General features: G+C 35.5%; 1 protein-coding gene across 1 annotated transcript in view; it reads right to left on the reverse strand.

Annotated features, from left to right (window-relative positions):
- Positions 1 to 14834, reverse strand: part of YLPM1 (YLP motif containing 1) — a 58644-nt gene that overhangs the window by 22023 nt on the left and 21787 nt on the right. The window contains 7 exon segments of the mRNA XM_051977596.1: positions 599 to 753; positions 2553 to 2698; positions 3138 to 3333; positions 3877 to 3969; positions 6801 to 7185; positions 7707 to 7836; positions 10813 to 13023. Of these exon segments, the coding sequence (XP_051833556.1) occupies positions 599 to 753; positions 2553 to 2698; positions 3138 to 3333; positions 3877 to 3969; positions 6801 to 7185; positions 7707 to 7836; positions 10813 to 13023 (3316 nt within the window).

Here is a 14834-nt window from a genome sequence, read left to right on the forward strand (position 1 = left end):
GTTAGAGCCTGACTACTTCACAGTATGAAAAGATTTTTAGTGTACACATTTAGACGAATACCTTGGAAAATAAATTCTTTTTCTTAAACAATCTAATCAATACTCCTGCTTTTTTCCCCCATTTTCCTTCATATAAAAGGAAGTTTAAAATCCAGGTCTCGCATTCTTAACCTCTAGGAAAGAGAGCCGTTAAAGTGTCTTTATAACACACTTGGAGAATTTTTTGAAAAACTGTAATTATTCATCTAATTAAACCAAGGTTTCTTAAAGATTTTCCAGTACTTTAAAGAAATTCAAGAATATATCATGACTTCAGGGAAAGAAATAGTTATATTTATGCTATAGGAACTTTAAAATATTCAGAATTTGAAGTAGGTTCCTTATATGGCTCCAGATACTATATAACATCATGGAAAACATCCTGGATTCTTCAAAGATCAAGGTTTCAGTCCCAAGCCAGTTACAATGTCTATATCCCTCAGATTCTTCATCTACAACACCTAACTTATTAGACCTGCTTTGAATAAAGTACCAAAAAGCATGAAGTAAACATAGGCTGTACTTTTATATGAAAACTTTCAACTCTCATTCTACTCACTCTTTCAGGTCTGCTCTCTCGGCCTGGTGGTTTTAGAATATCATCAACATTCTTAGATTCAGGTTTCTTCTCTACTCGAGGAGCTGGAGGTGGTTGGTGACTTAGTGATGGTGTAGACATAGGCATCCGTTCCTCAGGATAAGTCCTTCGGTCTCCTAGAATTCAGAATATATGTGTGATATATGTGTGTGAGTGTATGTATATGTGTGTGTGTGTGTGTTTATCTTTTTTTTTTTTACTTAAACAATAAATTTAACTTTCTCTAGTCATCATAAAGTAATAAATTTGAATCAATACTAAAGATCCAGAAACTATTTTAAAGAATTAATTTGTTAAATTTAAATTAATATAAGTATAATAGAATGAAAGAAATGGACAGTTTTAATTATATCTTCAGGGGTCTCAATGCCTTTGAAATGCCTGCTTAATTTATACTGAAAATACTACCTCTTTTTTTTCTTAAAGGAAATGAAATGAAATCCAAAGGTAAATATTATCATAGTTTGATCTAAAAACTTTCACTTTATCTTATTAAAGAGATTTTTACTTTTAAAGTGAAAGTTGATTATCTATTAAAGAAAAGAGATTTTTACTCTTAATCAACTTAAAAAGCATATTTCTGAGGTGCTAAATTTTCAGCACTTTCAAGAAAAAAGGAAAAAATATTATATTACCTGCAATGAGAACTATTTTGCCCTATCCTGGCACATATGGATCTCACTGTTGTTACTTTTATAAAAAAAAAAAAAAAAATACAAGTTCACAATCAATAAGCATTTACTAAACAATTCCTATGTGAATTACTTTTAGGAAGGGAGAAAAGGAAGGAGGGAGAATGGGAGGAAGGAGGGAGAGAAGGAAGGAGTGAAGAAAGGGAGAAAGGAAGGAGGGAAGGAAGGGAGGGAAGGGAAGGAAAGGAAATAAGGAAGGGGAGGAAGGAAGGGGAGAGGAAAGGAAAGGAAAGAAAAGAAAGGAAGAGAGGGAAGGGACAGAGGGAGGGAGGAAGGGAGGAAGGAAGGAAGAAAGAAAGGAAGGAAAAGAAGGAAGGATACCCTTAAGAAACTTACATTTTAATGGAAGAAACAACCTGCACCTAAATGCCCATATAACAAGGTAACAGGCATAAAAACAAGCTTTACAGGGAATACACTATCATCTGGGAAAATCAGGAAAGGTCTTCTGCAGAGGGGTATGACTGAATTGTTCTGAAGGAAACTTAAGAGCTCGAAGAGTGCAGGTAAGGAGAGAGGGAATTCCCGATATGAGGGAATGCCAGTACAAAAGCAGGGAGATGACAAAAGCTGTGTTTTAAATGGCAACATTCTATCTATGGAAGCCACTGGAATTAATTGATAAGGGGAGTGTCAGAGATGTGCCTTAAGAAAGTCAATCTGGTATCTGGGTAAGAAACTAGGAGGTTCCTGTAATAGTCCAGGCAAAAAATCTGGAGCAGAAAGAGCATCTGTGTGGTTGTGACCACAGAGAAGAGTAAAAACTTGCCAGATATCATAGAGACAGATATAAGCTAGAACAGCTAACTGGAGTCATGGAGTGAATTGCATAGAGATGATATCTGAATTCAATGGGGCTGATGAAATCTAGTTTGAGTACAGAAACAAAAGAGAAGGATAGAACCTTGGGGAACTCCCAGAGTTACTTGGCAAAACACAAACAACAATGTGGCAAAGCAACATCATGAAAACTCAGAGAGTAGAGTATCAGGTGAAGAGATAAATTGTACAGAGAAATCCAGAAGGATAAGAAACAAGAATAGGCCACTAGATTTGGCAAGTGGAAGATCACTAGTAACACTGGTAAAACCAGTTTCAATTGAGTAAAAAAAGCCACATGTAAATAAACTTCATTTTTAGAATTTAATGTATACTAACAATGAAAAAGTTCTCTCCATGTAAACATTTTCAGTGTGCTGGTATTTACTGAGGCATTTCTTTACCTCCAAACATGGAAGGTCCATGGTCATAAGCTGGCCTGTCAGTTTTCCGTTCATATGAAGGTCTATCAAATCCACCACGTCTAGATGAGGAGTGATCTTTTTTATCACGATAAGACTGTGTCCTAGAAGGTGTGATTGGAGGTGCCCTGATTAAAAAAAAAAAAAAAAAAAAAAGACAATTAGTGGCACTTGGTTTGTGAAATAACCATAACTCTTAACACCTATTATGGACATTTTATATGCCAAATATTCAGTTTTTAAACTGCTTTACTACACAGATCAGCTTTACCTGATTCATTCAAAAAAAGATTAAAAACTGCAAAGGTCATTTGCCCATTTTAAGTGTGTACTGGACTCATCTTTCCTCTAACCACTATTTACCTTCCCCATGGCTTATCATTCTAGAGAACATAAATACTTGCTTTTAAAAAAATGCATTCACAGCCCATTCCCCACCCAAATAAATGTACATAATCTAAACATGCAGTTAATTAAATTTCTGTAAAGCCTGACTAATTAACTGTGAAGCCTGAGTTTATAATAATCTTCATGACTAATACAGCTATAGAATTCTCTGCAGCATACCGGTCTTCCCGAGGACGACGATCTCTGTCAAACCTATCACGATCATATTCAATAATGGCACGATCACGATCTCGGTCTCTGTGCGTTTCTCGATCTCTTTTAAAATCTCTATGATCTACCATAACATTGCTCTGACGATCAAAATAAGGTTCACGATCCCTATCTCTATCATAACGATCTCGTTGGCCTGGGTGCTCTGGAAAAACAAATAATGTGAAATAAACAAAATAGCCTCAAACCTATAATAAGGTTAAAGATGAAGTTACACTACTACAGATTTGCTTTTATCAACTAAAATTTGAATTACTTTTAGATATCATAAACACAGGTGTTAAAAAAGCAATTGTTACCCTAACTCAAAAGGAAACACAATATTCCCATCCTAAAAGGTTTTTAAAAAGGTACATTACAGGACATCTAGATGGAGGATAGAGTACGAGCCTCGAAATCAGGAGGACCTGAGTTTAAATCCAGCCTAAGACACTTAACACCTCCTAGCTGTGTGATTTAACCCTAATTGCCTCAATCAAAAGAAAAAAAGGTGGGGGGGAGGGGTATATTTCAGGGGCAATTAGATGGCACAGTGAATAGAGAACAGACCCTGAAGTCAGGAGGATCTGGATTCAAATCCTGCCTCAGATGCTTGACACTTACTAGCTGTGTGACCTCTAGGCAAATCATTTAACCCCAACTGCCTCACCAAAAAAAAAAAAAAGATTCATTTCAGGGTGTTTCTTACCTGTCTCAAAAGCTGATCTTTCCGGTAAGGGGTCAGGACGCAGAGTTATTCTCTCCCCATAGGGTATCTGTTCAACTTTATTGGTGGATATATCTAATAAGAAAGATTGGGAATAAAAATACTTAGTGTAACACTTAAGGCAGATAAATAACCTGGTAAGATTTAGATGCCATGAACTTTTTGGATGGGTTTAACACATTAACTTGTGTTTGGACTTTAAGACTGATTTCTGGGTGCATATTTTGTAACTTGCAAAAGGGAAAGAATAAAAGAGCTTTATAAAGACTTCTTTATTGATATGCTACCACTTCAGACGCACATATACTATCCTACCATACAAGGTCTCTTCAACAAGAACTCCTGGGTTGGCTACCAAATCCAGAATCTGAGAAACCTGTATTACAAGAGCTAAAGTCTTTGAGGAGAATTATTTTTTCCAAGGAGGAAAAAAGAATTTCTTGGTTTTAAGCTGTCAACTATATTTGCCAATTAGCTTTACTTCTTAAAAGATGGGACTCAGAAATGAATTCATCCACAAAACATTGATGTTATACATCAACACCATCTTTTCAAAATGACATTCAAATCTGTATTATATTGTATTTTAATTATTTGGATAGCTAAAATAGTATTAAGGGCACTGAAACAACAAGACTAAACTATGTTTAAAAATATAAATTTCAGAAAGAAGGAAGGAGATGAGACATAGAAAGAGGCGCAGAAAGTGACACAGGACAGATCAGCACAAAGAAAGCTTGGTAATATCTTTGTCACTAAATTCCTATTCCAATGTCTCAAGATGGTGTGAAGGTGACCATGCAGTCTTCACAACTCTATCAGTAGCAGGCAAGCTCTAGAAGGCCTCTAAAATTGTAGAAAGGTTTCCAGTATGGTTTTAGCTCTACAGCTTGTCTGCTTTCCAAGGACTGCCCTAAATATGAAGAAAATCATCATTAACAGGTGAGAGTCACTTGCTGATTTCAGGAGCCATGGCAACTTAAGAAATTAGTGCTTACAAACCAAATGTACAGTGTTCCAATTCTTATTCTGAGTCTGTCTCTCTCTCACACACACACCCACACACACACCCTCCCTCTCTCTTCAACAAAAAGAATGTGAGTTTTCCTGGACTGTTGATAAATCTAGAATCTACAAATTAGATTTGTAAGACTCTAATGCCTTTGGTAAAAATTTTTCATCAATATGTTAATTTCATGATTGTTAGACAAATAAGATACAGCTGGTTGGCAAGAGAAGACCAGGATACAAATCCTGCCTCAAATACTAAAGAGCTGTGTGACCTTTTTCTGAATTAGTTTCCTTATTTACAAAATGAGAATAATAGTACCTTCTTTATTAGGGTTGTTGTGAGGATTAAATAACAGATACAAAGGTTTGAATAAATGCTAACTATTATTTTTCCTAATCATATGATATAGTTTTTGAGTTGTTCATATTCCTCCTGCCTGAGAGTTACCTGTTATAATGGAGTTTTGTGGGTTTTTTTAAAAAAAGAAGATAAAGAATATTTAGCAAAAAAATCCAACCAAACAAATGACATCACATGTCACTTGCCTACTCATAGCCTACTCAAACCAGAGCACTATCTCAATTATTATTACTGTTATTAGTATTATTGATCAAGCATACCTGGCCAGCTGGCTTTGATCTTTAATCTTGTATTTAAATTTTGTTGTTGTTATTGGTTTTTGCTACTGCTGGTCAATCATTCAATACTGTCTTACTCTTCATGACTCACGGATCACACTATCTGGGAAGTTTCCTTGGCAAAAATACTGGAGCGGTTTACTATTTCCTTCTCTACTGAGTTAACAGAGGTTAAGTGATTTGCCCAGGATCAACACACCTAATATTTATATGTGAGTCATTTCCCAATTGATAAATATTTAAAGGATATGAATAGGAAGTTTTCAGAAGAAATTAAAGCTATCTATAGTCATATGAGGGGATGCCCATTGTTGCAGAATGGCTAAACAAGTTGTGGTATATGATTATGATGGAATACTATCTCACTATAAAGAAAGGATAAGCAGGATGCTTACATAAAAATCTGGAAAGACTTATGTGAACTGATGCAAAGTGAAATGATCAGAACCAGGAGAACACTGTACATAGTAACGCTATACAATGATCAACAGGAATGATTTAGCTTTTCTCAGCAATACAGTGATACAAAACAATTCCAAAGTACTTATAAGGAAAAATGCTATCCTCCTCCCAAGAAAGAACTGATAGAGTCTGAATGCAGATTGAAGCATACTTTTTTTTTTTTTAAATCATTTTTGAGGGGTTTTTTTGGTCTACATTTTCTTTTCTTTTCTTTTTTTTTTTGTTAAGGCAATTAAGGTTAAGTGACTTGCCCAGGGTCACACAGCCAAGAAGTGTTAAGTGCCTGGGGCCAGATTTGAATTCAGGTCCTTCTGACTTCAGTGTTGGTACTCTATCCACTACATCAACTAGTTGCCCCTTGCATTTTCTTTTAAAACACAGCTAACATGGAAATGTTTGTTATGACAGCATATGTATAATCTACATCAAATTGCTTGATATAGCAAGAGGAAAAAGGGTATAAAAAGACTTTGGAATTCAAAATTTTGAGAAGCAAATATTTAATTTTAGTATACATCAATTGAGAAAAAAATTAAATGTTAAAAAGAAAAAAAAAAAAGCAAAATAAGAATAGGAATCAAATATCTGAATTTCAAAATTACTCCCAAGTGTTTGGTTTTACAATTTAACACAAGTAAACAACTCAATATATGGCAATAATATGATTACATATATTACCATAATATTAGGTTATTAGGTAGAAGTTATAAGAAGCCTACATCAGATATATATAGCAAACCTTTCTTGAGATTTCCCCTTATCTAATTCAATCTAAGTCAATCACAGTTACTTACCACGGCCATGGCCGTAATCCACTGTCTGCTGCACTGGAAGGGGTTTAGACATTGACTGCATAACAACAGGAATTGGGCTTGGAGGGGGAATAGAAGGATGAATAGGTGGTGCTTTCATTGCAACAGGTGGTGGACCTGTTTCTGAGGTATATTCTGAATTCAGTCCTTTATCTTCATTTGTATCCCAGAGTCCATGGAAAGAATCTTCATCCCAACGTTCTTGTTCCATAGCAGCAGGCTGTGGCTTTACCACAGGAGGGGGAGGTGGGATTGGGACAGGTGGCCTTGTTATAGGAATAGATGGTCTTGCTGATGGAGCAGACTGTCTCATCCCTGGAAGGGGTGGTTTACCCATAGGAGGAGGTGGCCTGTAGGAACCTGGAGGCTTTTCAAAGAGTAAAAAATTTACTAAGTATACAAATTGCCTCCAAATTTAAGACACTTGGGTTGTAATCAACAGTATAAATGTCTGTGATGGGTAGTCTTAGCCCTATTTTATTTTTGACAAGGGCCATAAAGCAAAACAAATGCCTCTGTACCCATTGCTATCCTTATAACACTTATCACCCCAATTCTTCCAGAACTATAGCAACTTTAAGTTTTATCTTAGGATGTATCAAGAATATATATTAACAAACATAGATCATATCTTATCCAAACTTTCTATCTTCTCCCCTACCTTACCCCAAATCCTTGCAGAGTACTCTGCACAGAATAAGCAGAGATTATTGCCAGAGTGTAGAATGCTGCTTCAGTAAGCAATTACAAATTACTATTATGAACTTCTGTTACTTTTTCATTTATATTGAGTAAAGGGTCAAGGAAAGAAAGAAAAGAAACAGGATTTCACCTACTTAATGATTTTCTGCTAAGCTTACAACCATGAAAATACATCTTATTTCTTACCTGAAAGATCCCAGGGGGCCGTGCAGATGTAGCCTGCAGTCTTGGTGGCTCAGGTGGTGGCAGGGGGAGGTCAGGTGCCTGTGGCTCAGCAGCAAAATCTTTGAGTTTTTGAAGCTGTTCTTTCTGTTCTCTGCATGTACATTGTCAGAAATGGTCATGTCCTGTCTTATTCCTTTTGTAAAATACTTATGATTGATGCTCAAGGATAAAATTTACAACTTTCTATAGTACCCACAGGGGAAAAAAAAATCAGAATACCCCAACACAAAAGGACTTCCCAGATAGTAATATCTGCCTCAAGACAGGCCACTAGCTAAACCACTGAAAACCAATGGCTATTTTCTTCTTAAGAAACCATTAGAATAAATTGTACAATCCCTATATGCATTTCAATGTTTTGCTAATCAAATCTTCTTTTCTGATTTTGAGCTTCATTTCTAAACCCATTTCTTCTTGTTTATCTTTCTACCCAAAGATTAAACATAAATTGGTTTTATTCCATAAAAATTAACTAAAGAAATTCATGCTTTAGCTGATATATCCTTAGGTTTCTTGACTCAACCTTTCTTTACAGAAGTCTTTTCCTATCCATTTGATTTTCTTTGGCCCAAAACTTCTGCCCCCAAAACAGATATAATTTAAAAGGATTTTTGGGCCTTCTAATCCATACTTCTTTTAATATAGATCAGTATTGTGCTGACTTTACACAACAGCAATACAATGTTTCCTTGTATTAATTTTAAGCATTATGATTAATTCTTATTCTGTATTTGTGTGTTTAAATGAAATAAAAATAACTAAAATTACAAAGAGCTGAGATGAAATTAGCAGATAAATTCATTTTATATCCAATATTTCTATATTAAATTCAGAAAAAAATAATTTTCAGGTATATCAAAGGTAATACTGTTTTTCAGAAAAGTATAAACAATCCAGTGTGGTATATTTAGCAATGAGTGGAAATTATTTAATTAAAAAAATGAAACTTAAAGCAGCCATTCTTCAAAAATTAAATGATCAAATGATATCATAGTTCTCAAGAGTTGCAGAACTGTTAGCAACTATATGCAAGAATGATCCAAGTAATTAATAATAAAAGAAATGTAAATCAAAACAACCCTGAAATTTCACCTCAACACCTTGCAATTTTGGCAAAGATGACTAAAGTTGGAAATAGCATTACAATGATTTCAGAAAATAGATACATTGATACATTGCTGGTAGAACTATGAATCAGTACATTCCAATTTGGAAAGCAAACCAAGTAACTAAAATGTTCATACCCTTTGACCCAGATTTTCCACTGTTAGATTTATACTCTAAGGGGATCACAGAAAAGTCACCCTATTTATATTTATAGCAGCATTTTTTTGTGTGTGTGATAACTAAAAAACTGGAAACCAAGTGTTCACCAATTGAGGAATGTCTAAAAAAACAAACAAAAAAACCCCCTGCAATATGCAAATAAAATGGAATACTATTGTCTTGTAAGAAATGACAGATATGATGAAAACAGAGAAACCTAAAAAGATCTACATGAACTGACAATGGGCTAAGTATGCAGAAGCAAGAAAACAACGTACACAATAACTACAACAGTGTAAATAGACCAACCAAAACAATAAAAAAAAAAATCAAAGTGAATGGTGCAAAATTATGAACAAGTCATTTTTCCAAATATGAGACATGAGAAGATACCTTTTCACCCTACTCTACTGCAGAAGCAGGAGATCCGTCAATGTTATTGATCACACATTTTCAGAATTTTACAACATACTGATCAGTTTAACTTTTTTCCTTTTCTTTTTCTTTTTTTTTGGGGGGGAGGGTGGAGGGTGGGGCGGTCCTTAAAAATATTGTTATATAAGGTAGCTCTCTGGGAAGGGAAGTGATACTAGGGAAAATTTTAATAATGATTTAACAAAAAGACAAAAATAAATAATGAGGTCAAACAAAAGTTGCTATTTCCAATTATGTAAGATTGAAATTTCCAGAAGTAGGAAATCAAAGAATCCTGGGAATTTAACTATAAGAAATTTGTAAAGATAGAGCATTTCAAAATTATGACAAACACTAGTAAGCATATTCTCTCATACCCAACATAAAAGAACTGGCCATCTGAAAGAATAAATTATTCATTAGGAAAAATAAAAAGGTAATGATATCATGATTCAAAAGAAATCTGAGCATTAAAAAGTCAAATACAGAAAAACACAGTCAATTTGTTGGCAAGAGATCAATAAAGACCAAATAATAATTTTTAATTTTTGTATTTTAGGGTATAAACTTGTAACTCACATGGATCACTTCAATTCAAAAACTCATGAAAGGCACTGTGCTAGGAGTGTGCTATTGGAGATACAAAGATGAAAAATGGCAGGTTTCACCCCTTAGTTTATAATTCTGTTAGGGCGGGAGTTGGGGAAAAACGGAAAATGGGAACACAAATTGTCTCTGACAAATTAGAATGTGAAAAATGCATTGATGACATAAAAAATATTATTTTAGAGTACAAAGAACATACACAAATATATTTTCACATTAATATTCCATTCTTGTCCTAGAGCTTGAAGGCAGGAAAAGGCAAGTAGTCCAGACTGGCTGAAAAATTTGTATTTTTGTAAACAGTAACCAAAAAAAAAAAAATTAAAAAATTTTGAAGGAGCAATATAGTCAGTTATGATCTGTACCTTTGGCAACAATGAGATCAATTAGAGGGCAGAGATTCAGAAGCAGGGATACAATTTAGAAGGCTATGACAACAGTTTAGGCAAGAGATAGAGACCTTAAACTAAGGGTGGTAGCCATAGAAATGAAGGAATAGCACAAGAGAGATTGTGGTCAGAAGTAAATAGACAATCACTAAATTTATTTTCTGTTCAAATGCCTATAATTCTATAAAAACATTACCTTATTCCCATAAAGTCCCATCAAACATGCAACTGGGAATATATATCATAGAATTTTATCTCCCATAAAAATGCTAGTACCAAACACTAAACTAAAACTACTTGAAAAAAGATAATTCCTACAAAGTACATCAGATCATTCTTTAGAAAAACAAATATTTTTTGACCCAAGAAATTATCTTCAGTAGGTAACTTACCGTAGCATCTTCAATTCTTGTGCAGCTTTCAAAATTATTTCATGCTGCCGTTGACTGAGGACCATTACACCTCCAATAGATTGATCAGAGTCCAAGTTTCCCTCTGATCCCAACATTTCAGAAGAATGGTGTGACGAAGGAATAGGTGGCATATGATCCCCCATAGGGGAATGTCTGTCTACATCAGATGGGTACCATCTGTCTGACAATCGTTCTCTCTCCCAATCCATTCGCTCAGGAAGGTAATCGCGTTTTTCCCGCCAAGTTTCTCCTCTCTCAGGATATTCTCGAATTCTTAATTCCCCCCTATCACGAAGGTCCCGATCATACATGTGATCTCTATCTCTTTCATCTCTCCATCTATCATCTCGATATCTATCCAAAGGTGGAAGAGGAGGCAGAGGAGGCAAAGGTGGAAGGGGGGGAATATCACGTTCATGAAATTGTGATTCTTGGTCATCCATTGGTCTCATGTAATCTCTGTCCCATTCTCTATCCAACTCTCGATCATACATATCCATAGGTCTTCCCATCCGGTCTCTGTCCCTGTCCCTGTCCCTATCTCTGTCCATGTCCCTGTCCATATCCCTGAAGTCACGATCCATATCACGATCTCTATCCCAATCATCCCACCATGGTCCTCGCCGATCAACATCATGGGACCGAGATGGTGGCAATGAAAATCTGTCCTCTCTGTTGTAAGGATCCACATCATCTTGATAATCTGGTTCACATTCTCTCCAGTATCTTTCTCTGTCCCAATCATCAAGTCTTTCCCTTTCCAGAGGAGGGACATTTCTACCATCTAATGGAAAGTCTTCATGCCCTCTATCCTCTCCATGATTCCAGGGAGTTCGAGAGGCTTCATCTCGATGATAAGGGGGCATTTTTTCTCCATCTCCAATCCTAACTGATTTATCTACATTAGAATCTAATCTGGGCATACCTTTATCCCGACCAAATTCTGGTCTGCCCAGTCCTCTTTCCCGACTTCCAGGGCGTCGAGGTGGTCCTCTCTCTCTGCTCCCAGCCCTGTGGAGTGGAGGTCCTCTTTCCCGGCTCCCCGCCCTTCTAGGAGGTCCTCTCTCTTGACTGTTGGCCCTTCGGGGAGGTCCCCTTTCTCGGCTACCTGCTCTTCCCCTATCCTGTATGTCTGTCTGACCTGGAATTTTTTCCCTACCACTTCCCAGCCTCCCTAACCCTCTATCTCGACTGCCTGATCGTCTTCCCATCACCCTCTCTCGACTACCTTCTTGTCTGCCCATCTTCTCTCTACTCTCTTCTCTTCTGCCTATCACCTTCTCTCTAATGTCTTCTGGTTTGCCCATTCCAGGACCCTGATTGATTATTTGTCCTCTCCCTCTATTTGTCAAATTCTTATCCCTCATGTCTTCAATTCTTCCTTGTCCCCTACCTCTGTAAGATGAACTGCTACCTCTATTGCCTTCTGGTCTATGATCTCTGTTATCTAGCCGAGGCAAACCTTTGTCCTGGTTATTTTCTAATTGGGGGATACCAACACTGACAGATTTTAAATCATTATTTGCAGTTAACGATGGAATAGATGGTGGTCCTCCCCCATCCATTCCTCCTGTTCGTGAAGGGAAAGTTGATTGAATAGATGAAGATTTGTTTGCAAAAGGTTTCTGGCATTGTCCGGGTATAGATTGACCAGTTTTGTCTATTTGTTTCTCCATATTTTGAGAATTCTGGTTCCAGTTAGAAGGATCATTAGGTCCTATTTGGACTTCAGTTTGGGGAACATCATGCTGAGTATCTTTTAGTTTTTCACTGGATTGAAATGACTTAGAATCCTTCCCATCTGCAGAAAGAGAAAATGGAGTTGGCGACATTCTGTTCTTTTGTTGACCAGTGCTGGGGTCTGTTAAAGAGTCTTTGTTTCCTAGATGAGATTCTGCTTGTGATTTGGGTGGATGCTGCTGTTGCTGCTGCCCATAAGGTGGCTTAGAACCTCTCCACTGTGGTCCACTTTGTCGAGGGCCCTGAGAAGTATTTGGAGAAATATAAAATTGAGATGCTGGCCCCCGGGGGATTGTCCCCCATTTGCTTTTAGATGCACCCTCTGGATGGTGCCCTTCATATTTGGGTCTTGGCCCATCTGAGCGATGTCCTTCAAAACGAGGTCCTTTAGGTCTCGGTCCTTCACATCTTGCTCCAGGTGCATCAAATCTTCCTCGAGGACCATCAAACCTATAAACAAAGTAAGATACATTTAAAGAAATCTAAAGCAATTAAGGCAGAAAAAAATACTACATGTTTAATACATTTATCTTATATGTGTTATAAAATCAAAAATATTTCTTTCATTAGTAGTTTCAATGAAGATAATACTGGCAAACTATGGTCCACAGACAACTCTAGAACAATTTTATATGTATATATGTACAAGTATGTGTATATATTTGGCAAGACAATAGTGGTTATATGACTTGCTCAGGGCCACACAACTAGTAAGTATCAAGTGGCTGAGATGAGATTTGAACTCGGATCCTCTTGATTCCAGGGCAGTGCCCTATGCACTGCACCATTTACCTGCCTCTTAGAACAATAATATTAAATATGTCTTAAGAGAGATTTTTAAAATCTTGTCATCCAATTTCCTAGAAAATAAGTATCATCATTATACATATAAATAATAACTAAACAATATAGAAATGTATGGTTTCTAAAAACCAAAAAGAACATAATTTATACAATGACAGCAAAGTCCATTCATTTTAAAAACAATAATCTCCAAAGCCATTATGCTATAAGTTGCTACTGAAAAAAATGGGAATTAAAAGTTAGATCATTTTTAATACTTTTAATAATACAGTGTCATTTTATTAGTTCTTAAAGATAAAAATGTTGATAATTTAGCACTAAGGTTAAGGATATTATTTCGAAAAAGGAAATCGGAGTCACATTTCATTAACTTAGTTTAGAACTTTCAGAAAAAGAAAAAAAGGAACAGGTTAGATAATATCATGCTGACTAGAAAGAAAATATTACTTTGTCTTATAAAATAAATCAGCTCTCTTAAAGTGGAATTTTTTGGTGAAACTTCAAGTACATTTATCTGAAATACAAAAAATGTTTCTCTACAAGGCAAGAATTTAATAAAGAAGGGATCTGGCAGGGAATCCCTATGATAAGAAAAAGGCAATTCAAATACAATTAATATTCATGAGACAAGATGTAGTAGAATGATAAGACAAATTAAGAAAAATGAGTTCTGGTCAGAGCATTCTACTTACCACCAGTAAGTTCTAAGAACTAAGGCAAGTCAGTTAAACTCTTTAGGGTTCAGAGGAATTGTACAATTAAATGATCTCAAGGACTGTGATCACTAAAATTCTAAGAATATACAGAAACTAAAATACAACTGGCATGATCCTGGATTAATGATGAGACATATAAAATATATAGTTTTTTAATCACAGAAATTATGAGTATAATTGGATATAAAATGTATATTATGCTAGAAATCATTATCTAGCTTAAGAGTTGTATTTTAAACAGATTTTAAATGAAAAGTAATTAAAACCCTAGTTTGGAGAAAAGATAACAAAAACTTTCTTTTCATACACTATTGAAATCAGGCTTGTGACTAATGTTGATTCTAAGAAGGAGACAATCAAAACACTTTCATAAAGATGCTGGACACAAATACAGAAAGTTATAAACACTCACACACAGTCTATTTCAATTGATTCTGTTAGTAGGAAAAATTTAATGGAGAGAGAATAGTTATAGTTCAGGAAATGAGAGTTCAGGAAAAGATTTTTAAAAATCAAAAAACCAAAAATAATACAAAGTATTTTTTTCATTTGTGTTTTGTTTTATTTGTAAATATTTATTCAAAATCAAAAGGTGGTTTATCTCTTTTCCAAATGTAAACTATGGTGGGGGAAAAAAAGGTGTTTTTCTGATTGATGAAGCAGAACAAGTTCATTAAGTCAAAGTTCACATACATGTTCCTTGTCATTGTTGTGTTTCAGAAGAAACTAAAAAGTGACAAA

Source organism: Antechinus flavipes, chromosome 2, assembly GCF_016432865.1.
Source record: "Antechinus flavipes isolate AdamAnt ecotype Samford, QLD, Australia chromosome 2, AdamAnt_v2, whole genome shotgun sequence".
Classification (NCBI taxonomy): Eukaryota; Metazoa; Chordata; class Mammalia; order Dasyuromorphia; family Dasyuridae; genus Antechinus; species Antechinus flavipes.